The sequence below is a fragment of the Oncorhynchus masou genome, chromosome 23, assembly GCF_036934945.1.
Source record: "Oncorhynchus masou masou isolate Uvic2021 chromosome 23, UVic_Omas_1.1, whole genome shotgun sequence".
Classification (NCBI taxonomy): Eukaryota; Metazoa; Chordata; class Actinopteri; order Salmoniformes; family Salmonidae; genus Oncorhynchus; species Oncorhynchus masou.
The window spans coordinates 59,472,634-59,500,034 of record NC_088234.1 but is presented as its reverse complement, the minus strand read 5'-3'; the positions used below and the strand labels follow the sequence as shown (position 1 = coordinate 59,500,034).

Here is a 27,401-nt window from a genome sequence, read left to right as displayed (position 1 = left end):
AAATATGAATCACAGCTGGGAAATCCTCATTTTCCAAGGAACCAAAAATGCTGAGCAACAGCCAAATCTGGTTAAATATAATATGTTTTATCCTGCCCAAGGCAAATTCCAAGGAAAACCAAATTTGGCAATACTCTTCTTGAACTTGATTTGCTTTATGAGCTGCCAATCGTATGATGGTGCACAGCTGCAAGCAATAACCTACCAACATCATACACATACAGTACTGTAATGAAACCATTACCTAATTTCTACCCACTGGGCACAGACGTCTAGTTTCTACCCACTGGGCACAGACGTCTACCCACTGTTCAACGTCTAGTTTTGATTTAGGTTAAAAGTTGGGTAAAAATATATAATATATATATATAATCAGTTTTCCATGTTGATTCAACCTCATCACATATATTTGGGGGGTTGAAATTACGTGGAAACGACATTGATTCAACCAGTTTTTAGTGACATATATAGTGGGTAGTTACATATATATCATTGGTAGTTAGTTACACATTACACAATCTGTAAATTGACTATTCAGTGAACTGCAAATTTGGATGGATGTTGCCTCCCATCTGCTGGTGGAACATGGGATGGTTGTTCCCTGGGTTGTTTCCATAAACAGTAAACACAACAGTCAAAGTGGTCATTAAGACAGTCCCGTGCAGTGACACATTCATGTTTTGACATTTGAATGCTTTGGTGAAGTTTTATACAACATTGTTATTTTGCGATACTTAGGGAATAAGGCACGAGAGGTTGTGGTATATGGCCAGTATACCAAGGCTAAGGCCTGTTCTTATGTACGACTCAAAGCAGACTCAACGCGGAGTGCCTGGATACAATCCTTAGCGGTTGTATATTGGCCATATACCACAAACCCTCAATGTGCCTTATTGCTATTATAAACGGGTTACCAAGGTAATTATAGCAGTAAAGAAATATATATTTTTTTGCAAATCAGCACCAGGAGCCAAACTATCCGGTTTATTATATACTGTAGCTACTACTACAAATAAATCTTAATGTTTTGGCTACATGTATTTGTTTACTTACGGTAATTTACGTGTTTATTTCCATACTTACGGTATATGAGAATCGAAATAGTGCGCAACTACCTATGTGCAAAACCCAACATGTCAGCGCCCTTGAGCTGCACTTCTCTGGCTTTGGTGATGGTTAGCAAGCTACGATAAATGAACATCCAGAAAAAAATGATTTATGGAAAATAGTCGTTATGGTCGATACAACTGTACACACTATCCAAAACCCTTCAGAACGTCATATCACTTCAATTAGCTGTCGTTGTGTAGTGCAAAACAAAACAGCTAGCTAACTAGATAATATGCAAAACAAATCAACAAATTATAAAGAGTAATATTGTTCCACTGTTGTATTGAGCCTTTTATGCGAACCATAGTTTAGTATGGCTTTTACTCAAGCTGTCAAAATGCACGTAGGGAACGTGTGTGGTCGGTCCTGGATGTCCTCTTACCAGAGGGGGTCTACTGTCATGTCCCAAAGACAAAGAGATTACGGAGCGGTTCTATGCGGTAGATGTCAAAATTCGTCCCAAAAGCTTTGCCCAAATAGTAGAGCTATGCATGCAACTCGGCCATTGATGATTACAAAGTTACTGTCAGTGGACGAGATCTTTGCCAGAAGATCACTACAGGATTACATCAAGAAGATGGAGACAGAGTACAGAGATAGTCTGACAGTTGTCAACATGACAGAGGGACAGCAGGACGGTGAAGAGGAATTGAGAGTGAAGAGAACAAGAGTTTCTGTACTAGCCCCACTAATCCAGTACACCAGAGAGCTTCAGACAAAACAGCAGGAATTTGCTGAAACTGAAACATTACTGAAAGGTGAGGCCAAACCTAATGTGTGATGTTCTATCAACAGAAGGGCATCTCATAGCCAATAGGTATCAGCAGCTTGTGAGTTTGACATTGTAACAAACGGTACCTGTTCCTACATCAGGTGACTGTGTATAATGTATGCATCTTGTATCTACCGCTGAACAAAAATATAAATGCAACAATTTCTAAGATTTACAGTTCATATTTGAAATCAGTCAATTGAAATACATTTAATTGGCCCAAATCTATGGATTTCACATGACTGGGAATACAGATATGCATCTGTTGGTCACAGATACCTTTTTTTTTAAAGGTCAGGGCATGGATCAGAAAACCAGTCAGTATCTGGTGTGACCACCATTTGCCTCATGCAGCGTGACGACACCTTTGAATAGAGTTGATCTGACTGTTGATTGTGGCCTGTGAAATGTCATCCCACTCCTCTTCAATGGCTGTGCAAAGTCGCTGGATATTGGCGGGAATTTGAACATGCTGCCATACACGTCGATTCAGAGTATCCCAAACATGCTTGATGGGTGACATGTCTCTTTAGTATGCAGGCCATGGATGAACTGGGACATTTTCAGCTTCCAGGAATTGTGTACAGATCCTTGTGACATGGGGCTGTGCAATATCATGCTGAAACATGAGGTGATGGCGGCGGATGAATGGCTCGATAATGGGCCTCAGGATCTTGTCATGGTATCTCTGTACATTCAAATTGCCCTCAATAAAATGTGGTCTTCGTTGTCCGTAGCGTATGCCTGCCCATTCCAAAGCCACTATGGGGCAGTCTTCACAATGTTGACATCAACAAACCGCTCGCCAACACGACACCATACAAACTGTCTGCCATCTGCCCGGGACAGTTGAAACCGAAGTCATCCGTGAAGAGCACTTCTCCAGTGTGTCAGTGGCCATCGAAGGTGAGCATTTGCCCACTGAATTCGGTTACGACACCGAACTGCAGTCAGGTCGAGACCCAAGTGAGGACGATGAGCACTCAGATGAGCTTCCCTGAGACTTTTTCTGACAGTTTGTGTCATCAGCTGTCTGTGTGGCTGTTCTCAGACGATCCCGAAGGTGAAGAAGCCTGATGTGGAGGCCCTGGTCTGCCGTGGTGAAGCCGGCTGCCAAATTCTTGAAAATGACGGTGGTGGCTTATGGTAGAAAAGTGAAAATGAAATTCTCTGTAAACAGTTCTATTGGACATTCCTCCTGTCAGTATACCAATTGCACGCTCCCTCAAAACCTGTGACATCTGTGGCATTGTGTTGTGTGACAAAACTGCAAATTTTAGTGGCCTTTTATTGTCCCCAGCACCTGTGTAATGATCATGCTGTTTAATCAGCTTCTTGATATGCCACACCTGTCAGGTAGATGGATTATCTTGGCAAAGAATGTTAACTAACTAATAGACATGTTAACAAATTTGTGCAAAAAAATGTGAGAGAAATAAGCTTTTTGTGCGTATTGAAACATGGGACCAACACTTGCATTTATATTTCTGTTCGGTATAAATGGATCTTTCACTGATAATAAATTCAGTGAAATAAGAAACATTGTTTTTCCTTTCTAAGATGACGACCCAGACATGCGTGACCTGGCAGTCCTTGAGAGGGAGGCTTGTCAGAAAGCGATTCAAGATGTTAGACAAAAGGTACACACCTGCATTTTACGTTCCCCCTACAGTCGGAATAAGATGACACTGATTAAAGCACGTTTAGGATGACGAAAGGAAATCGAATCACTCCAATCAGTATGGAAAACATAGTTTGAGAAAATTACTAAACTGTCATGTCTGATTCTTCTACATTCCTTCAGATCCTGTCCCTGTTGATCCCTGAGGAGGAGTCAGACATGAGTGACCTGGTCCTGGAGGTCACTGCAGGGATCGGAGGTCAGGAGGCCATGCTCTTCACTGCAGAGGTCTTTGACATGTACCAGAGCTTTGCAGCACACCAGGGCTGGGGGTTTGACATCCTGGAGTACATGAAAAGTGAAATAGGTCAGTCACATTCATTCATTAACTTCTTGTGTCGAGCAATCTCGTATCCGGGAGCGTAATCATAGCCTCAAGCTCATTAGCATAACGCAACGTTAACTATTCATGAAAATCGCAAATTAAATGAAATAAATATATTGGCTCATAAGCTTAGCCTTTTGTTAACAACACTGTCATCTCAGATTTTCAAAATATGCTTTTCAACCATTTGTGTAAGAGTATTGATAGCTAGCATAGCATTAAGACTAGCATTCAGCAGGCAACATTTTCACAAAAACAAGAAAAGCATTCAAATAAAATCATTTACCTTTGAAGAACTTTGGATGTTTTCAATGAGGAGACTCTCAGTTAGATAGCAAATGTTCAGTTTTTCCCAAAAAATTATTTGTGTAGGAGAAATCGCTCCGTTTTGTTCATCACGTTTGGCTAAGAAAAAAAACAAAAATTCAGTCATTACAACGCCAAACTTTTTTCCAAATTAACTCCATAATATCGACAGAAACAAGGCAAACGTTGTTTAGAATCAATCCTCAAGGTGTTTTTCACATATCTATTCGATGATAAATCATTTGTGGGAGTTGCCTTTCTCCTCTGAACCAAATGGAAAAATGCACGCAGCTGGAGATTGCGCAATAATTTCGATGGAGGACACCAAGCGGACACCTGGTAAATGTAGTCTCTTATGGTCAATCTTCCAATGATATGCCTACAAATACGTCACAATGCTGCAGACACCTTGGGGAAACGACAGAAAGTGTAGGCTCATTCCTGGCGCATTCACAGCCATATAAGGAGACATTGGAACACAGCGCATTCAAAATCTGGGGCACTTCCTGTATAAAATTTAATCTGGGTTTCGCCTGTAGCATTAGTTCTGTGGCACTCACAGACAATATCTTTTCAGTTTTGGAAACGTCAGAGTGTTTTCATTCCAAAGCTGTCAATTATATGCATAGTCGAGCATCTTTTCGTGACAAAATATCTTGTTTAAAACGGGAACGTTTTTTTATCCAAAAATTAAAAGAGCGCCCCCTATATCGAAGAAGTTAACAGGTTTGTTGTTGTCAAACCATTCCTGTTGCTAGTGTTTACCCAAACGTCAACTGACATTTTATGAATGGTAACTTTGTGTGTGTGAATGTCAACTGTCTGCAGGTGGGTTACGTCATGCATCAGCCAGTGTCAGTGGTCCTAAGAGCTACAAGAGGATGAAGTTTGAGGCAGGTGTGCATCGCGTGCAGAGAGTCCCTAAGACTGAGAAACAAGGCCGAATGCACACCAGCACCATGACCGTGGCAGTACTACCCCAGCCTACAGAGGTGAGACCTTTCCTGAGGCATTTGGCCCTTGTACTTACCTTCTTTCTTTGGTAACATTACCACTGTTACCACAGATTAAGTACAGACTTATTTTGCTAAGTGCTCAATTCATTATTTCTTTTTCAGATCACTTTCACAATTAATGCAAAGGACTTGAGGATTGAAACCAAGAGGGCGAGTGGAGCCGGGGGCCAGCATGTCAACACCACAGACAGTGCAGTGCGAATAGTTCATCTACCGACAGGTAATCTCAGCCAATACAATTCCGCAAGGATCAGACAGTGGAGTATGAAACTCCTATTCTTATATAATTTTGATTTGATTTGAAACCAATGGAGTTTTATCTCTGTTTTGGGGTCATAGGTGTGGTATCAGAATGCCAGCAGGAAAGATCCCAGCTGAAAAATAAGGAGAAGGCCATGAAGGTTTTACGTGCCAAACTCTATAGTATGAGGCTGGAAGAAGAGACCAGTAAGCGATATACTGCACGGAAAGTCCAGGTACGAATCTGAACTGCACACATACAAGATTGTTCCTGGTCAAAATTGTTATATAAGGAATGGATATCAAAATCCAGTTCAAAGTTTTACATACAGTGCATTTGGAAGGTATTCAGCTCCCTTGAAATTTTCCACATCTTGTTACGTTAAAGCCTTATTCTAAAATGGATTAAATAAAAACATTTCCTCATCAATCTACACACAATACCCCATAATGACAAAGTGAAAAGTTTTATTTTTTGCAAATGTTTAAAAAAACAACAACTGAAATACCTTATTTACATAAGTATTCAGACCCTTTGCTATGTGACTTGAAATTGAGCTCAGGTGCATAGTGTTTCCATTGATCATCCTTGAGATGTTTCTACAACTTGATTGGAGTTCACCTGTGGTAAATTAAATTGATTGGACATGATTTGGAAAGGCACACACCTGTCTATAAGGTCCCACAGCTGACAGTGGATGTCATAGCAAAAACCAAACCATGAGGTTGAAGGAATTGTCCGTAGAGCTCTGTGACAGGATTGTGTCGAGACACAGATCTGGGGAAGGGTACCAAAACATTTCTGCAGCATTGAAGGTCCTCAAGAACACAGTGTCTTCTATCATTCTTGAATGGAAGAAGTTTGGAACCACCAACACTCTTCCTTGAGCTGGCTGCCTGGCCAAACTGAGCAATCGGTGGAGAAGGGCCTTGGCCAGGGAGGTGACCAAGAACCCAATGGTAACTCTGGAGCTCAGTCAAAGTTCCTCTGTGGGGATATAAGAAACTTCCAGAAAGACAACCATCTCTGCAGCACTCCTCCAATCAGGCCTTTATGGTGGAGTGGCCAGACAGAAGCCACTCCTCAGAAAAAGGCACATGACAGTCCGCTTGGAGTTTGCCAAAAGGTACCTAAAGACTTTCAGACAATGAAAAACAAGATTCTCTGGTCTGTTGAAACCAAGATTTAACTCTTTGGCCTGAATGCCAAGCATCACATCTGGAGGAAACCTGGCACCGTCCCTATGGTGAAGCGTGGTGTCAGCATCAGGCTCTGCGGATGTTTTTCAGGGACGGGGAGACTAGTCAGGATCGAGGGAAGGATGAACAGCGTGAAGTACAGAGAGATCCTTGATGAAAACCTGCTCCAGAGCACTCAGGACCTCAGACTGGGGCAAAGGTTCACCTTCCAACAGGACAGCAACCCTAAGCACACTGCCAAGACAATGCAGGAGTTTCTTCGGGACAAGTCTCTGAATGTCCTTGAGTGGCCCAGCCAGAGCACGGACATGAACCCGATCGAACATCTCTGGAGAGACCTGAAAATAGCTGTGCAGCGACGATCCCCATCCAACCTGACAGCTTGAGAGGATCTGCAAAGACCAATAGGGAAAAACTCCCCAAATACAGCTTTGCCAAGCTTGTAGCGTCATGCCTAAGACTCAAGGCTATAATCGCTGCCGAAGGTGCTTCATAAACGTACTGAGTAAAGGATCTGAATACTTATGTAAATGTGATATTTTTTTTATTTTTTATTAATTAGCAAACATTTCTAAACAGTTTTTGCTTTGTCATTATCTGGTGTGTAGATTGAGGGGGGGGGGGGGGGGAATAATTTAATACATTTTAGAATAAGGCCGTAATGTAACAAAATGTGGAAAAAGTCAAGGGGTATGAATACTTTCCAAATGCACTGTATGTTTACTACAAAGTAATTTACAAAACCCAGACTTGAACTTTCAAAAAGACAGTGTTGTAGAAAGACAATGGACAGCAATGGGCAAAAGTTAATATGGTTTGCAATGATAGAATCGACATGACTGACATAGGTGAGAAAGTTGTCTGTTGGAAGATTTACTGCCTTGAAAGTGGAAGCTGAGATGGGCTTAGGGGAGCGGGCACTCAAATAGTTGCTGGCTGTCTGTTGGTTACAAAGCTTTTACACTAAGTGTTGGTCTGTATAGCACATTTTCTTTATTGACTATTTTTAATCTATCCTTTTTTTAGATTGGTACCAAAGGTAGATCTGAGAAAATCAGGACCTACAACTTTCCCCAGGACCGAATCACAGATCATCGGATTTGGAAAACAGTGCATGATGTCAGGGAGTTTCTTGTGGGCGAAGAGCTTCTAGAGGAAATGAATTTGGCACTAGAGGAGTTCTCTAACCAGGAGATTCTCATGGACATCCTTGGAGAAAATAACTCTGATCAATAATAGTCTATGTGGTAGTTTACATTAAATCTATGAAGCTATGCATGTTGTCTTTTGCAAGATCTGTGTGTTTGTTGCTTGTTTGCCTTCCTGGTTTTAGTTTAAGAGCCCACTTTACACACTCCGCCCATGGGTGTGAACTGCCAGTTCTCAAACTGCTTTTTTTCTCTTTTAGCAGTAAAACTTCAAAATACATCAGTACCCCTCCCCCCAGCAGAGACAAAGTATTGCCCAATGAATTATATTTGTGTATGACATGACAGGTATTTGTCAGTGACTGCCTATTACTTCATTCATGATGTGTTGACTGCCCTTTTCTTTTCCCATATTTCAAACACATTTTTAAAAGAATAAGAAAAAAAATAATTGCACGAATATTTAAACGAATCACGTACACCTCGACATATTTTCTACTGTATTTTCCATTAAAGGTTTTTAAACGGAAAATAAAAAATGGTATTTGTTTGAAATACTGGGGGGAAAATGCAGCGGTCTATTGCGCTCTGACGTATAACGTCAGCGTGCGCTTTCCTCTACTCCCATTGGTTTCCCGGTTTAAAGGTAACTGCCCTGCTTGGTCCTCATTGGTGTGCGCCTTTTGGACACGGGTTTCAAATGTGTAGCTAGGAAACAGGCGCATTTTCATATTGTCCTCAAGTTTGTGAAACCCTGCTTAGCGAGCTAATGTCGTTAGCAAAAGTTTAACAGCAAAAATAGGTGGAAATCAAGAAGTCATCTAAGTTACAGGTATGAAACATTTTGTTACGTTACCTCAAGTTTGCTATTATAGCTAGCTAACTTGTGTTCAGCTATGATATGTCGCATTTCATTTGATGCAGGCTGGTTAGTTTGCAACGTTAGTAAATTATAACCAATTTGACTAGCCATAACTATCTGGCTTAGCTAACTAGCTATGAAGTTTAATATTCATTTAACGTTCGGTAGTTAGTTAAACTGCTTTGTAACTATACATTTTGCAATGACGTTAATATCAATATTACAGTTTCGTTTTTAAGCGCTAAACGTACGCGCGTAAAATTAGAGGTTAGCTAGCCTTGGTTATCCTATGATTATAATAACCACAGTCAACATTATCTTTAATATAACGAAGGTTAACGTTACTGGAAAGATCTGATGCTGCAAACGACTAGCGTTAACGATGTTCTTTTAGTAGTTAACTACAGTATTTTACTCAATTGTCTAGCCAGTTAGCTAGCTATGTTACAAGCTAAATTGGGGGGAACTAGGAGTGCGCACTTTGGAGAGATTGCAGTTCTACGTTGTCTTTATACTTTTTGATCAACCAAAACAATATCTAGCTAATGTTACATTTTAGAGAATATAACAAACTCTATAAGTGGGCAATCCACTGTGGTTTGATGCACAACGTGTTGTAGTTCTGACTAGCTATCCAGTTTGGCGCGGTTTGATTGAGATGAAACTGGCTAATGCAACTTTTTATCTTCTCTACCTCAGGGTTACAATTTGAACACAATCAGTCATTTAAAAAAATGAAATATCCGTCCAACTACGAGGAACCCCGATTTCCATGCGACATGGAGAAACATGTCACATACAAGGAGTCTGGCCTGAGAACCTCACCACTAAAGGAATGCGTCCAAGTAGTAGCCAAATCACAGCTCTCACCATGTGTCACCACAGCTGCAAACTTTTGCCTCAAGGATGATGTGAAAGGTGTTCACAATAAGGAGAATAACCAACATAATGTGGACCTTGACGGGGTGAACCTAGGCTGTGAAGCATTCGAGGACAGCGGTTTCCTGTCTTTACAGAACAGCCAGATAGAGGATTTTGACAACATAAAGGAACTAGAGAAGTCTCCAGGACAGCATATATTCTCCCCAAATACTCCAGTTTCTGATTATCACAACAAGGCTAAGCATACTGCCTCTCAACTCCCCATACTGAAGTTTCAACACGCTGTATGCCAAGAACTCGCCAACAGTTTCAAGAGGACCCAAAGCTATGACTGGTCTGTCATTAGCAGGCTAGCAGAGGACTCTGGCCTTGAAAGGGTTATTGGTGGGCACGTGGGCCTTGAATGTATGGACGTTTTAAAAGCACTGCTAGAGAGGGACATGAAGCACATCCTCACAAGGATCCTGCTTCTGCTAGGAGATGTAGACTTAATAAGGTAAACATGTGATCTTTACTGGTCCTATGACAGAGGTTTTTCAACTTGGAAATGCCTTTATACTCTTGTGTATTCATTGAGTGGTTTGAAAAGTACTCAATTGTCATACTTAAGTAATACAGTTGCCTTAATAGAAAATTGCTCAAGGTCAAAGTATTTTGTTTTAAATATTCTTAAGTATCAAAAGTAAGCGTGTAAATCATTTCAAATTCCTTATGTTAGGCAAACCAGACTGCTCCATTTTCTTATTAAAGTTACGGACAGCCAAGTGCTCAATCCAAAACACAGACGTGATTTACAAACGAAGCATGTGTTCAGTCAGTTCGCCAGATCAGGGGCAGTAGGGATGACCAGGGATGTGGGACAGCAGGTAGCCTAGTGATTAGTGTTGTACTAGTAATCGAAAGGTTGCAAGATCGAATCCCCGAGCTAACAAGGAAAAAATCTGTCGTTCTCCCCCTGAACGAGGCAGTTACACTGTTCCTAGGCCGTCATTGAAAATAAGAATTTGTTCTTAAGTACTTTACACCGCTGTTCATTCGGGGTGGTTTTGTTTTCTTCACAGCTGTAGAAAAGTGAGCAAGACCTGGAGAAAAGTAATCTGCCAAGACAAGTCTGCACTCTGTAGATGCGACCAGGCTAAAGAGCGACTCAGGGTAAGCGCTTACATTTAACTGTAGTCATTGTATACCCTTTATCGGGTGGCAATAGTTCTGAACCATATTGATGGTTTGTTTTTTAGCTTGCAGCGGCTCCCAACTTTGCTAATCCCTTATGCTGATATGTTGTTTATCTGGATTCATTTACAGGGGCCCCTTCCAGTACTTAACAATGATAATGACCTAACCATAGGGTAATCCACTGTATAAATATTGTTTGATAAATGACAAGGTCCATTTTTGTTGTAGGACCCAAGAACTTCTGCACGACTGGAGAATGTGGGCTCTTTGACGCGAGATGCGGCGCTGTCCCGGGTTGTGATGTCCTGTATGCAGAGAGTAGCTTCAACCCCTATCCAGAAGTCTACCTATAGGACACGCTCCCAGAGAGAAGGTACACAGACGCTGTACTGCTCCCAGCAATCTCGCTTCAGAGAATACCAAGAGGTGAGGGTTGTGCTATCCACTTTGCTTGTAACGGTTCAGAGGACATGATGGTGCTCAGTGTGTGTACTTATTGAGTGGGTGTCACCCTTCAATCAGTTCCAAGAAAGTCATTGACATGTTCATGTTACAAATAGAATGAGTGAGATATGCTCTGTAGCCTTTAACTTCTTTGGTTTTGTTCTCTAGGCTGCCAGTTTGCTGAAGCAGCACGAGTCGTTGAAACCCTGTAAACGCTGCGGCTCTCCTGCCAAGCACAATGCAGCCGCCATGAGGGCCACCTGTACCCGCCTCAGCTGTGGATTTGACTTCTGCACCCTGTGCCAGGGCCCTTTTCATGGCTCCTCAGCCTGCCAGACAGGGCTGGCCCGGGGGCCTAGCAGCTCCAGGGCTAACCCTATCCTCATCGGCAGCGCTCGCAGCAAGAGGAACGTCAGACGCCTGTGAGATCAATGCAGCCCTGGATGAAGACTCAATCATTAACCTTTTTAAAACCAACAAAATTTCAAATCTTATTTATTAGTTTTAGTCATGGACCTTTTAATACACTGCCCCCTCTCAGGCCAAAAGGATCTCGGGCTATTGGAATACTCTGTTAGGACACACTGTATTCTGTGACAATCCCGTGATGTCAGTTGTCCGGCATTAGTCGTCAGAAAGCGACAATCTTACTGGAAGCCAAAAAATAACATTTTACCTGAATTGTACATTAATTTAATATTTCTTAATGGAATATCTGTCTGTAAATATATATTTTATATGTGAGATGTAAATATTTATATTGTTGAAATAAAATGTATCTTTGGGAGAGAAAAAATTTCCTCCAAGTGTATTTTTCAAAGCTACATACCACCAGGAAACGTGTACATGCACAAACTTATTTTCAAAATGTAATCAGACCAATGCGTCACTCTGGGCTTAAGGCACTGCACCTGTGCTAGAGGCTACAGACCCTGGTTAGATTCCAGGCTGTATCATAACCGGCTGTGATTGGGAGTCCCACAAGGTGACGTGCAATTGGCCCAGCGTTGGCTGGGGTAGGCCGTCATTGCCTTCTTTGCCTTCTTAAATAAAGGTTGCAAGCGGAGCATGTTACAATACCACTTGCTTCAAAAGCGCTGACAACTGGTGAAACTAAGCCGTTCATCCATTTGTGCCATAGTTCAATGTATTTTCCAATTGAATTGGCAGTCAAATCTTGTGACTTTAACAAAGTTCGGCCTCAACATCTCACCTCTTTATAAAGGAGTAATGATGCCAATGAATTAATAAAAATGCACTACTTTGTAATTCCAAATGAATTTCTACCAAGCTGCAAATGGTTAACCTCAACAATGGCTCTCTCCCTTTCCTCTTGTACTTCTCTCACATACTGCACAGGGATACCTATGCTGTGCTAAAATCCTCATTACCTGGAAAGATGCATTGTTAACCTTAAGTAGTTGAAGGCTGTACACCAGTCATTCACACTCTCTTCATGGTCATAATCATTTGTCAATGAAAATATAATCAGTACATTGCTCAGGGTAGCTGGCTCAGTAAATGACTAAGGGTTTGATAATGTGCTTTATCTGACTAACAACAGACTCATTCTAATGGTTTGGAATGAGGTGCAATTTGTTGGCTGCACAGAGTGGAGCCAAATCATACCTGTCTAAAAACAACTCAAACAATGAGATCCATGATACATTTTCTGCCCAAATTTTTATATGCTGAGAAAAAGCTGATTCACCTCAAAAACAATTACCGGTATTCTCCAATAAAATCAAATTGGATGTGTAAGCTTATCTGAAAAGTTCCTGTGTTATACACATTGGGGGCATTTCATAATTGAGAAATGTATGTTCAATTATAAAGTCTCTGAGTAATACAAACACAATTTCTCCCGTCTGACTAAAATTGATTTCATAGGCCTTATCTGGTGCCTGAAATAAGTGGTGCTTGGTCGGTGTCTATGGTAAAGCAACGGGCCAACTTATTTCACAATTGTATTTTTCAATAGTGAAACATCATGCTCTGTGCATTAAAAGAATTTGCTGTCACTCAAAATAGATGTACACCCAATACATCAGTGTTTTTTCCAGTTAGCCTTCCACTCAGCGTGCGTCCTCCCTGTCCATTGGTGTCTGGCCACAGCTCCCTCTGTGCTCTCTAGCTGCCTGCTACACAAAATGTCAATGTGCAGTCGACCGTTCCGGCATGTGTCCTGTCAGCCATGGTGACAAGAAGTAGCCATTTTTGTGACTCCCCTTGCGCTCTGGGCAACACCCTCGGTGATGGAACTACAATGAACAAAAATATAAACGCAACATGTAAAGTGTTGGTCCCATCTTTAATGAGCTATCAAACAGGCAAAACGTCAATAGAGAGACTGAAGTTGTAGTTCAACGGAAAAGACACGAGACGTATGTGGCAGGGTCTACAGACAATCACGGATTATAAAGGGAAAACCAGCCATGTCTCGGACACCAACGTCTTGCTCCTGGACAAGCTAAACACCTTCGCCCGCTTTGAGGATAATACAGTGCCACCGAAGAGGCACGCTCCCAAGGACTAGGTTCTCGTTCTCCATGGCCGCCGTAAAACATTTGTGTGTTAACCCTTGCAAGGCTGCCAGCCCAGACGGCATACCAAGCTGTGTCCTCAGAGCATGCGCCGACCAGCTGGCTGGAGTGTTAACAGACATATTAAATCTCTCCTTATCCCAGTCGGAGGTCCCCACTTGCTTCAATATGTCCACCATTGTCCTTGTACCCAAGAAAGCGAATGTAATTGAACTCAATGACTATCACCCTGTAGCCCTCATCTCTGTTGTCATGAAGTGCTTTAAGATGCTACCTAAGGATCATATCACCTCTACCTTACCTGACACCCTAAACCCACTTCAATTTGCATACCGCCCCAATAGATCCACAGACGATGCAATTGCCATCGCTCTGCACACAAGAACAATACCTATGTAAGAATGCTGTTAATTGACTAGCTCATCCTTCAACAACATAGCTCATCATTAAGGTCGGGACCCTGGGTCTGAACCCCGCACTGTGCAATTTGGTCTTGTACTTCCTGACGGGCCACCCCCCAGGTGGTGAAGTTAGCAAACAACTCTACTTCGCTGATCCTCAACAGAGGGGCCCCACAAGGATGCGTCCTCAGCCCCCTCCTGTACTCCCTGTTCACCCATGACTTCCGAAGAATTTCTGAACAAACTGTCAGAAACTGTCTCAGGGAAGCTCATCTCCAGTTCAGTAGGCAAATGCTCACCTTTGATGGCCACTGGTATGCTGGAGAAGTGTGCTCTTCGCAGATGAATCCTGGTTTCAACTGTACAGGACAGATGGCAGCGTGTATGGCGTTGTGTGGGAGGAAGGTTTGCTGATGTCAACCTTGTGATCAGAGTGCCCCATGGTGGCGTTGGGGTTATGGTATGGGCAGGTATAAACTAAATGAACACAATTTCATTTTATCAAGGGAAACTTTAATGCACAGAGATACCGTGACTAGATTCTGAGGCTCATTGTCGTGCCATTCACCTCATGTTTTAGCATGATTATGCACAGCCCCATGTCGCAAGGATCTGAACACAATTCCAAGAAGCTGAAAATGTCCCAGTTCTTCCATGGCCTGCATACTCACCAGACATGTCACCCATCGAGCATGTTTGGGATGCTCTGGATCGACGTGTACAACAGCGCGTTCCAGTTCCCACCAATGTCCAGCAACTTCACACAGCCATTGAAGAGGAGTGGAACAACATTCCACAGGCCACAATCAACAACCTGATCAACTCTATGCGAAGGAGATGTTGCGCTACATGAGGCAAATGGTGGTCACACCAGATACTGACTGTTTTCTGATCCACACCCTTACTTTTTTTAAGGTATCTGTGACTAACAGATGCATATCTGTATTCCTAGTCATGTGAAATCCGTAGATTAGGGCCTAATTAATGTATTTAAATGGACTGATTTCCGTATATGAATTGTACCTCAGTCAAATATTTTAAATTGTTGAATGTTGCGTTTATATTTTTGTTCAGTGTAAGTGTAACACTTTTCCTCCCCCTTTCTTCCACTAATAGTATAAAGGAGAAAAATATAATTCATAAACAGTACCAGTCAAAAGTTTGGACACACATACTCATTCAAGGGTTTTTCTTTATTTTTACTATTTTCTACATTGTAGAATAATAGTGAAGACATCAAAACTATTAAATAACACATATGGAGTCATGTAGTAACCAACAAAGTGTTAAACAAATCAAAATATATTTTTGATTCTTCAAAGTTGCCACCATTTGCCTTGATTACAGCTTTGTACACGCTTGGCATTCTCTCAACCATCTTCACCTGGAATTATTTTCGAACAGTCTTGAAGGAGTTTCCACATATGAGCTTTTCCTTCACTCTGCGGTCCAACTCATACCAAACCATCTCAATTGGGTTGAGGTTGGGTGCTTGTGGAGGCCAGGTCATCTGATGCAGCACTCCATCACTCTTCTTCTTGGTCAAATAGCCCTAACACAGCCTGAAGGTGTGTTGGGTCTTTGTCCTGTTAAAAAAACAAGTGATTGTCCCAGGGTAGCCTAGTGGTTAGAGTGGTGGACTAGTAACCGGAAGGTTGCAAGTTCAAACCCCCGAGCTAACAAGGTACAAATCTGTCGTTCTGCCCCTGAACAGGCAGTTAACCCACTGTTCCCAGGCCGTCATTGAAAATAAGAATTTGTTCTTAACTGACTTGCCTGGTTAAATAAAGGTAAAATAAAAAAATAAAAAAAATAAGCTCAAACCAGATGGGATTGCGTATCGCTGCATAATGCTGTTGTAGCCATGATGGTTGAGTATGCCTTAAATTCTAAATAAATCGCTGACAGTGTTACCAGCAAAGCACCCCCACACCATCACACCTCCTCCTCTATGCTTCACGGTGGGAACCACACATGCTGAGATCATCCGTTCAACTACTCTGTCTCACAAAGACACAGCGGTTGGAACCAAAAATCTCAAAGTTGGACTCATCAGATCAAAGGACAGATTTCCACCGGTCAAATGTCCATTGCTCGTGTTTCTTGGCCCAAGCAAGTTGTGAACAGTTTTTTGACTTATTTGGCCAAAAATAGTTCTGACATTATGTGGCATTTTGAGTATGACCCTTCTTCTGATGTGTTCCTGATAGGTCCTTGTCATAAAGTCAGTTGTAGAGATTTAGTGAGTAGTGTATCGCCCATTCTGAATTTTAACATTTTCCAAAATCTTTCAAATCTTTAATTTTCTCAGTGCATCTTGTGACTTCAGGGTATTAAAAAGGGTTGAAATTCCATGAAACCAGCAAATGGACAGGAATGACTGTAAGTTGAAAGGAGACAGCCTTTGACTGTGAGTATGTGTCAGATGCCATTTGTGCTCTAAGCACACCAGATGATACATCTCTTAGCTGCCCTTTCCATGACAGATATTCACATGGGTCATTAATTAATCTGATTTATTGAACTCCAGCAAAACTGGGACAGTTCTCCAAATGAAACCTCACAAATGAAGTCATCAGACTTTCACACATTCAGGTGTTTACCCTGTTTAAGTCAACAGTGGAGTCATACAAGGTATACTACAGTAACTTGCTTTAATTGATCTGATTCTGACAATTTTCAGATAGTCACCATTTATTTTGCCATGACAAATCAGGCAAGTTCCACAATTGTGTTTGTCAACATCTGCAGGGAGCGTCTTCTGTACCACATAACAGCAATACCTTCCATGCGTCCACAAAGATGCAGAGGTAAATATAATGTATGTATTGTGACCATCTTTGTATCTGTGCCATTATAGCGTCTGTGACAGCATTGAGGCTATCTCCATTTTGAAGTAGGACATTTTCTTTTTCACGATTGGCTGATCCCTCCTGATGGCTCGGTTGGACATGACTCTAACAGAGTCACCAGGAAGGATCAGCCAATGAAGCTGGAAGTCAAACCAAGTCGACTACATTAAAATAGTGGAAGCCCTCAATGCCACTGCTCATGCTAACACAGCCTTTTGCCTCTATCATTCATTAAGGTCGTGACTTTCAAGTCTGCCATGGACTTATAGAGCAGTTAGACACTGAAACCCAGCAGCCAATGAGTCTGAAGGACAGTTTCATGAGTCCCAGAGGAATTCTGAACATATGCCTCTGTAGGATGGCTGAGGGGGCATTGTGACCTACAGATCTTCTACTCTACTAGAACATTGGTAATGCTGTCTCTTTGATTGGGTAATTTTCCCATCAAAGAGCCATTTTGCTAGCCTGACTACCCACCCACCATGGCGTCGGCCCAACGCCATGCCCACTATTGTTTCTTATCCACCAAGAGTCTGGATTTGCTTTCCTCTCCGACGTCTTGTGGCGAACACATTATGTCCATTCTGATTGGTCCCAGAATCTGACTGGTTGGGCCAACACTAATCATAAACCACATCACTGGCTTTATACTCTGATTGATTATGACTTTGTTTTGTACAATGCCCCACACTTTCTCACCAGGCAACCATTTCGCTACCATTCTCTCTTCTCTGCTTCTCTCTTGACCTCATATCCCTCAGTATGTGATGGTGACACACACACACACACACACACACACACACACACACACACACACACACACACACACACACACACACACACACACACACACACACACACACACACACACACACACACACACACACACACACACACATCATATATCACAAACAGTGGTTGATGCACATGTCCAGACACAACCTGTGGGTTGGTGTAGGACGAAGCTCTGGACCATGTGACACTGATAAGGAGTGACTGGCACCTGTCGCCCAGCCACAGGTTGACCCCATGCTCTCACAAACATTATGTTACAGGAAACAGGAGTGGGGGGGGCAGGAAACAGCACTATTCCCCCCTGAAATCAGCAGCCCCCCCTTCCCTTACCAAACTCTCCGATCCCTTGAGAGTCAAGACTGAATCACCACACTAACATTATCTTTAGAGTATAAAACTGGTCTAGGAAGAGTGGACCAACACTCTAAGTCATTACCAAGATACACTACATGGCTATAAGTATGTGGACACCTGCTCGTCAAACATATCATTCCAAAATCATGGGCATTACATTTGGAGTTGGTCCCCCCTTTGCTGCTATAATAACCTCCACTCCTCTGGTAAGGGCTCTGTGCAGGCCAGTCAAGTTTTATTTCAACAAACCATTTCTGTATTGACCTCACTTTGTGGGCATTGTCATATTGAAACAGGAAAGGGCCTTCCCCAAACTGTTGCCACAAAGTTGGAATCACAGAACTGTCTAGAGTGTCATTGTATGCTGTAGTGTTTAGATTTCCCTTCACTGGAACTAAGGGACCTAGTCCGAACCATGAAAAACAGCTCCAGGGCAGGTAGCACATCCCCCAAACCCAGATTCGCCCATCGGATTAACAGACGGTGAAGCGTCATTAATCACTCCAGAGAACGCGTTTCCACTGCTCCAGGGTCCAATGGCGGCAAGCTTTACACCATTCCAGCCGACACTTCGCATTGCGCATGGTGATCTTAGGCTTGTGTGTGGCTGATCGGCCATGGAAACCCATTTCATGAGGCTCCCGACGAACAGTTCTTGTGCTGACATTGCTTCCAGAGGCAGTTTGAAACTCGGTAGTGAGTGTTGCAACAGAAGACTGCGGTCCCGTTCTGTGAGCTTGTGTGGCCTACCACTTCGTGACTGAGCCGTTGCTGCTCCTAGATGTTTCCACTTGACAAGAACAATATTTCCCTGCATTGAGAAGAAAGTGAGAATGGAGAGCTGGGTGGAAAGGCATTTGGAAAGTATTCAGACCGCTTGAATTTTTTCATATTTTGTTATGTTACAGCATTATTCTAAAATGGATTAAATGTTTTTTTTCCCTAATCAATCTACCCACAATAACCCATAATGACAAAGCAAAAACAGGTTTTTAGAAATGTTTGCAAATTTATTACAAATTTAAAAAATCACATTTGCATAAGTATTCAGACCCTTTACTCAGTACTTTGTTGAAGCACCTTTGGGAGTTTCTCCCATTCTTCTCTGCAGATCCTCTCAAGCTCTGTCAGGTTGGATGGGGAGCGTTGTTGCACAGCTATTTTCAGGTCTCTCCAGAGATATCCGGGCTCTGGATGGCCACTCAAGGACATTCAGAGATTTCTCCCGAAGCCACTGCTGCATTGTCTTAGCTGTGTGCTTAGAGTCGTTGTCCTGTTGGAAGGTGAGCCTTCGCCCCAGTCTGAGGTCCTGAGCGCTCTGGAGCAGGTTTTCATCAAGGATCTCTCGGTACTTTGCTCCGTTCATCTTTCCCTCGATCCTTACGAGTCTCCCAGTCCCTGCCGCTGAAAAACATCCCCACAGCATGATGCTGCCACCACCATGCTTCACCATAGGGATGGTGCCAGGTTTCCTACAGACGTGACGCTTAGCATTCAGGCCAAAGAGTTCAATCTTGGATTCATCAGGCCAGATAATCTTATTTCTCATGGTCAGAGTCGTTTAGGTGCCTCTTGGCAAACTCCAAGCAGGGTGTCATGTGCCTTTTACTGAGGAGTGGCTTTAGTCTGGGCACTATACCATAAAGGCCTGATTGTTGCAGTGCTGCAGAGATGGTTGTCCTTCTGGAAGGTTCTCCCATCTCTACAGAGAAACTCTAGAGCTCAGTCAGAGTGACCATCGTGTTCTTGGTCACCTTCCTGACCAAGGTCTTTCTCCCTCGATTGCTCAGTTTGGCCGGGCGGCCAGCTCTAGGAAGAGTCTTGGTGGTTCCCAACTTCTTCCACTTAAGAATAATGGAGGTCACTGTGTTCTTGGGGACCTTCAATGCTGCAGAAATGATTTGGTACCCTTCCCCAGATCTGTTCCTCGACACAATCCTGTCTCAGACCTCTACGGACAATTCCTTTGCCATCATGGCTTGGTTTTTGCTCTGACATGCATTGTCAACTGTGGGACCTTATATAGACAGGTGTGTGCCTTTCCAAATCATGTTCAATCAACTGAATTTACCACAGCTGGACTCCAATCAAGTTGTAGAGACATCTCAAGGATGATCAATGGAAACAGGATGCACCTGAGCTCAAATTCTAGGGTCTGAATACTTACAGTATGTAAATAAGGTTTTTCTGTTTTTTTACTTTTCATAAAATTGCAAAAATATCTAAAAACCTGTTTTCACTTTGTCATTATGGGGTATTGTGTGTAGATTGATGAGGGAAAAACATATTTAATCAATTTTGGAATAAGGCTGGACCTGACCATCCTTGAGACTCTCAGAGTCTCAGAGTTTTTACTCTCAGAGGGCCTGCAGGACCATTAAGATCAACAGTAATGACAGTTAATGAGTGTGGCCTCTCCACAATGCAGGGAATAATCACATGTAATTTGCTTTACAATGGGGAGTGGACACACACACAAATGCGCACACACACACCACATACACACATGTTTTACTTATTGGGGATTGATTGAATAGGCCCCTACACTCTGAGATAAACGGGTTCCAAAAGGGTTCTAGGCATAGGATAACCCTTTTTTCTTCCACATAGAACCCTTTTGGGTTACATGAAAGGGTCCTACATTGAACCCAAAAGGGGTTCAACCAAAATGGTTCTACCTGGAACCAAAAAGGGTTATTCAAAGAGTTCTCTTATGGAGACACCGAAGAACCATTTCAAGTTCTAGATAGCACATTTTTTCTAAGAGTGTATGGTTAACCACTTTATTCAACTGAAAGTTTTTGTGTATTTGTTTGCTGTCCTTAGTCACCGCCATGGTGATTTGCCTTGCCCAAAGCACCTTAGCAATGATGAGAATGTGATGTGACAAATTGAGATGCATGGGGCTGAGCACAAACTTTATCAGCATCCTGTCTCCTCAAATATTTCTATTTGCCCTGCCTTCAGAGAAGGTGGTTGTTGGTGACACTGAAAAGATGATGTAAAACAGGTTTTAGGATTCTGCACAGCACTTCTGCATTTGATTTAGCTATACTTATTGTTGGAGTTGCTGTTTCCTGGTCATTAAAAGCTTTGACATAGATGCAAGTTGACAGTGATTTGGATTTATTTTTAAAGTTGGGATCCCACATAAGTCTTGGCTAATAATAATATAATTTAATTTGGACTCCCCCTCCCAGCACATTGCTTATGACATTTATGAGTCAAATATCTTGTGCCATTTCGACACTTGTAAACATACTGAGTCATGACTTTTGTGGCACGTTTTCACACTGGCTTACTGTTTCCAACATAGTGAGCATTCATCTCAACATGATGTCGAAAATGTGACAGTGTTTTCTGTTCATATTAGTTATGACCATAACATCACCATGTAAGGGAGTCAGTGAACAATTTTGGTAACACTTTACTTGACACCCAGCATCATAACATGTTATGACACGGTCATAACCATGTCATAACAGCTGACATAACTTGTCTTAACCTGTTATAATATGGTCATAACACTGTCATGACACATATATTTAGACTTGTTGTGACATATATTGTATCATTTTATTGCTGGTTAGGGCCCCCTCATAAAAGTTTAAAAACCCACAAAACCTACCACAGTAGTTATTTTATGACTGATTCTGACACCTATATAAGAGTGACAAAGCCCACAAAACCTACCACAGAAGGCAAAACATTTCATTACACCATAGCCTACTTGTCAACAGTATGTCTAAAATGAACCCATTTAAATTATCATCATAATTGCGCACACATTGATGTCAGACATGAACCAAACACAATGCTCTTTTGCTGATGACTGGGATGAATGCAGGAGCAGATTTCAGGAGCAGGACAAGACACCCTCTTATCTGACTGATGAATGACGTAAGTGCATGGACGTGATAGGCCTATCTTGCTTATACAATTATGATGGTCATAATGCTTCTTGACAGCATCATAAATTGTATTTTCTTAGTCCAAGTACAGTGACAAGATTGTCATAATGCTTCTTGATAGTGCCACAAAGTTTATTTTCTTGGCCAAGTAAAGTGACACACGATGGTCATAATGCTTCATGACAGTGTCATAAAATGTATTTTTTACAAGTTATTTAAAGTATTCTGAAAAAAATATCACTGTAAAGAATTCATTACAACAACAAAGGATTTAAGAACTCACTTTCAAACAAAAGTAAACTTCTTGACAGGGAAAATTTCATTTGAATAAATGTGTGTTTTGACACACATATGTTGGTGTCATAACCAGCCATAAAATAACACGATATATGTCACAACAGGTGTAAACACTGTTATGACCATATTATGACATGTTATGAGCGTGTTATAATGTGTTATGACACTGGGTGTCAAGTGAAGTGTTACCACGCGTTTTTACTTGTCGAAGAAGAGAGCACAATCTATTTAAGGAGGAACGATATTAGATCTCTTATATAGTGCCAGAAACTATACAGTGAACTAAGTGAAATGTACAATACAGTAAAGTCAATGACATGGCTTGACACAGTCCTTTTCACTCTGATTATTACACTTAGCTTGTTAGGGGGCCAAGGAGCCCATCAAATTAGCCCTGGCACTGATTACAAGAGGGATTGAACAGAGGTGAACCTACAGTGAGGTGAACACACTCCTGTGTCATATGTAACCTACATTCTACTGTATACAGTCAGTCTGAGGCCCATGCATATTACAAAAACAATTTGACTACGATCAATATGCTTACTATGTAACTGTAAATAATAACCAGATTTTTAACTAAATATATCAATGCTTCACAATGCAAATTGAATATGGCCATTGAAATTGAAATTGTAAGTGTATTGGTGAGAATAGAGGTGTACACGAATGTCATGTCTGTTCAGGTCCCTTTTGTTATAAGTTGCTCTAGCTGAAAGCTAAATGTAGATGTAAAATCAAGGCTATTCTTTGTTATTCATTATGCCAGTTCAATCCTTCAGTAATGGCAATCATACATAAAAACAATTGCACAAGTATATGTCATTTTATTCACTGAATATATTCAAAGTTACATTCGTTCAGAAAATGTCCCAATAATTATGTGGAAACAATTTCTCAGTTATCTTTGTCACAGTCCTCTCATAACTGTCATGATTAAAATTCAGTATATGACTTATCTACAGTATGTCTGTTGACATACATTCATGTTAATGTTTATCTGCTATTCTATGCTTTGTCTCGTGTCTTTGAAGGGAATAATATATATTTTTAAAGGAGATCCCTGCCATTATCTAGTTTGAATATTTCCACTGTGTAACTCAGACTGAGAAGGTAATTGCTTTCTGAGACTGAGAAGGTAAGTTCTTCTCTGTTGTGCTGATTTGATAGCAAATAACATGCTAATTTGTCACATTGACATGAAACTGATCAATTCATTTCAAATGCTATGAAGTTGATATTCATAAAATCAAATGTAATAGTCTTTGTTTCCCATCTTCATTCAGCTGAGCAGGTCATCAAAGCACGTTTTGAGTGCAACTATAAGTTTGCAACGTAATTTGTAAGCAACTTAACAATACCTTTTTTCCCAACAAGTTTGTTTTTTACATGAAAATAAGTAGTCAACATCAATATTTACTTACAAAATTACTCAGCTTTGAAAAATAAATGGACATATTTTATTTGGTGGACAGTTTCACAGAACTAAATGCTCTAGGTAAGTTTTTGCACAAGGTATAGCGTTGTTCCACATGGATATAAAGTGATTATATGCATCATAGCCGCTCTAAATGTGGTCCTCTTCTGTTTAAGCTGATGGTACTCTATAGCAGTATAAAGCTTGTTTAGAATGCATTTATTGAACTACCATTTACAGAGTCCTGGACAAAGCAAATCTATCTAATCCCAGGTGGACATGTATAATATTTACTGTGGCCTACATCTTTAGACCAATATTTTTTGTTTTAGTTTAACTTATATACAATGTAAACATTCACTTTATACTGTAGAGATAACCACACATGACTTTTAGCCCGTTGTTGAAGAACTTAAATATTGTTTTGAATGGCAGATCGATGAGGTTGACGATTGAGGTCGTCGCACCAGTGGGTCTTCTTCAGAGTGGCTGAAAAAGACAGTTGAAGGAGAGGGAAAGACGGAGGGCGAGAGGGAGGGAGAGATATTTGAGTATTGATCAGAATACAGAGTTTCAGATCATGAGAAGACGTGATGAGGGCATTCATTTAGTAAAAACATTATACTGTATTGCCCATAAGCTTTCATTAGCTGAGCTCCTGTTGTAAAACGTAAGTATTCCTATGGGTATATACACAGTATGTTGTCAGCCATGCAAAATAGATGCAGCTATGTTTGTCCGCTAAACTCCACTATACAGATATCAGGTCTTGCTGTCTCTATGGTAGCAGTGCAACCACACCGTGTTGAATACCCTGTTTACGCAATGGGGGGGACCTGAATGGAGGAGGAGGAGTGAGACTGAACCTACCAATTGGAAGTTATTGAGGAGGTGATCTACGTTGACGTCATCATAGCTCTCTTGAAACGAGGGCTCACTTCTGGATTCTTCTTGCATCGGAGGGTCTTCTTGACTGAAAAGAGAAGAAGGGGTCTTCTTGACTGAAAATCCTGACAGCAAAAGAAGGGTACATTGTACTTCTGTCATACTGGGGAAAGACCCTGCGAACATGCATATCCTGACATGCACACTCGCAAACACACCACACACACACACACACACACACACACACACACACACACACACACACACACACACACACACACACACACACACACACACACACACACACACACACACACACACACACAATCTATTATTGTGCTTGTTCCCACCTTCTCTTTCCTGTCAGAACCGAGTTCAGATATTTCTTCACAGCCATCTGTTTGCGGAAGCGACTGTAGTTGTCTGTGAATATGGCATCTGAGTGGCGCTTCACTGGTACCTGGTCCTCCATCATGTCATCACTGTGACAAATTAACCACAACACATTTTAGTCCATCATTTTGAGACTTTTGCTTACCTTGTTATGACAAACTCAACCTATCCAATAGGGTTATTTAAACCATAAGTAGATCACAATTTAGATGACAAATCTCTTACAATTACAACAAATTAGGTTATTAACAGTTTTCAAGGCAGATATGCTAATAAAACATTGTTAGGGATATATCAAAAGGTTTTCACTGAGACTAAAATCACAGAGATAGGTTACAGGAAGACAATTTTATGGAATAGATATTTCTGTCATGCTGTCATTCCTGACTCTATAAATGTTTTCAATAAACCTGAATGCTTCAGAAAATATGTTAATATCAAAGTTATCATACTGTTAAAATTGTTTGACTTTGAAAGGCGCTCTATTCGCGGTAAATAAGGAAACCAAACTCCGCGCGATGATCTGAACGAAAAGCATTAAATAGAGCCTACCTGACTCGTTTTCCGATCAAGGATTCCAGGTACCGCCGCGCCGATAGCTGTCCAAGAAGTTTGCTGTATCCACTAGTAAAGAGACCGTCTGCGTGTCTCGTAGGTCTGCCAACAGATTAAAACAGTTATTATTCACTGTGTGGAGCAAAAATCTGAAACGGGGGTTTGTGTTCCAAAAGGCTATATTAGGGTAAAAAAAATGTGCCTATGTCAATTACTCTTAGACAATACAAAAATACAATTTGTTGTCATGAGACGGACAGACACTTTTAAATTCGTTTTTGTATCCTCTCTGGGTATGCTAACATCCAAGATTATATTGGAAGAAATTACCACGTTCCACTGATTATTCATGGCTTTCAACATAATATCCACTTAGGCCTACATGAAAGTAGCCTAGATGACAGAACATAAAACATGATTTCTCAGGACTTAAATATTATTGTTAGAAAGTCGTGCTGTACTAGGATATAGTCGATTAATTAATATTTTTTTTATCATCGTGTTTATTCATTAGAACACTTGAACATTATATAAGTTAGTATTATCGTTGTAGTTCTTGAACTCTTTGGCGAAAGTAACTATTGATGCTATTTTAGTCATGTCCTCTTGCACATAAATAATACATCTTTAAATGAGTAATAGCGGTATTATTCCTACCTCATAGATGCATATGGCAAACACTGAGTCCGGGAATATAGCACACTGCACAGGGCTATTAGAAAAAGGAGCTGGGAGCCGTTCCTTTGTAACATCGCTTTATACCTGTAAAGGGAGATATGGTTTTATTCACTACTGTTGCTTTCACATAGCCTACATTCTTATATTAAAACAACATTTCTCAAAATCCCGCTTGCCTCGTTATTCGGTACCACTTTACGCACAGGAAAAAAGTTTCCTCAAGACCTTCTCTTTTCATTGTATTGTGAAGGAATAAGAGTAAACCACACGAGTAAACAAGTTTGCAGATTTTGCTAGCCAGTGCTACCAGAACAAAATTACGCTGAGAATGAAGACAAATGCGCAATTGCGCATGTATCCAGTTAGTTAGGACTTGGTTTCAACCTTTGTATGATCATTTGTTTATGTCCTCAAATACAATTGCCAATCACAAATCAATCTTATATTTGGAATCCATAACTCTTTCAAGTTATGCTAGAAGATGGACACAATGACACAATGACTTCTAATGAATCCAAATATGTTTATGCTTGATTGCAGAGGTAAAAACACATTGTAGCCTATGCAATTAGAATATGATGTGAAGCCTAACTGAAAATAATATCAAACAAATAGAATAATTATCTCAAACAAATAGCATAATTGGAAAAAAGTCTTACATTTGCCAAAATGATCCGCTGTTCTGCTTCGGGTACCGACCGGGTGCTGTCCAAGGTCTTGAAACGCTTTGTGGCTGTATCTCCTGGAGAAGTCACGGAACACTGTTCAAAACCTCAGTTGCTTCTTCAACTGTCAGCGTCTCGTACTATACCTTCAACCCTTCCCTCGTTTTATACTTCTGAATACTTTTCGTCAAGCAGGAAGGCAGTCAGATGTGATCAAGGTTGTTACGTCATAAAAGTCCCATTGGGATTGATAACGTTCGTCATTGGCTTGTTCGCATGCTCAGTCGAACCAGCACTATGGTAAAACGTGATTTTGCTCATACAAAAAATGACTTATTGCATATCATAGGTGTTGACTCAACTTATGTTATCCCTAGATGCTGTACCACCACATTGGTAGGCCTAATAGGGGTAAACACAGGCAGCCCAATTCTGATATTTGTTAAACTAATTGGTCTTTCGACCACTCACATCAGATATTTTTCAGAGCTGA

General features: G+C 41.2%; 3 protein-coding genes across 3 annotated transcripts; 2 read left to right on the top strand and 1 right to left on the bottom strand.

Moving 5' to 3' along the window:
• The first annotated feature begins 1,116 nt into the window (after positions 1 to 1,116).
• Positions 1,117 to 7,926, top strand: mtrf1l (mitochondrial translational release factor 1-like). The gene is made up of 7 exons (XM_064932695.1): positions 1,117 to 1,868; positions 3,443 to 3,522; positions 3,687 to 3,870; positions 5,023 to 5,186; positions 5,313 to 5,430; positions 5,550 to 5,686; positions 7,677 to 7,926. Exons 1-7 carry the CDS (start codon positions 1,424 to 1,426, stop codon positions 7,884 to 7,886), a joined length of 1,338 nt encoding a protein of 445 aa, XP_064788767.1. The 5' UTR covers positions 1,117 to 1,423; the 3' UTR covers positions 7,887 to 7,926.
• Positions 7,927 to 8,505: 579 nt separating this feature from the next.
• On the top strand, positions 8,506 to 11,958 carry fbxo5 (F-box protein 5). Its single transcript, XM_064930845.1, has 5 exons — positions 8,506 to 8,630; positions 9,360 to 10,038; positions 10,604 to 10,694; positions 10,947 to 11,144; positions 11,331 to 11,958. The coding sequence occupies exons 2-5, from the start codon at positions 9,395 to 9,397 to the stop codon at positions 11,586 to 11,588; spliced, it is 1,191 nt and encodes a 396-aa protein (XP_064786917.1). The 5' UTR covers positions 8,506 to 8,630; positions 9,360 to 9,394; the 3' UTR covers positions 11,589 to 11,958.
• Positions 11,959 to 23,761: 11,803 nt separating this feature from the next.
• Positions 23,762 to 27,055, bottom strand: vip (vasoactive intestinal peptide). The gene is made up of 6 exons (XM_064930844.1): positions 26,903 to 27,055; positions 26,223 to 26,327; positions 25,563 to 25,667; positions 24,968 to 25,099; positions 24,603 to 24,705; positions 23,762 to 24,221 (listed from the first exon to the last, which is right to left on the bottom strand). Coding segments are annotated over exons 1-6 (456 nt in total). The 5' UTR covers positions 26,905 to 27,055; the 3' UTR covers positions 23,762 to 24,212.
• Between the last annotated feature and the right edge of the window lie 346 nt (positions 27,056 to 27,401).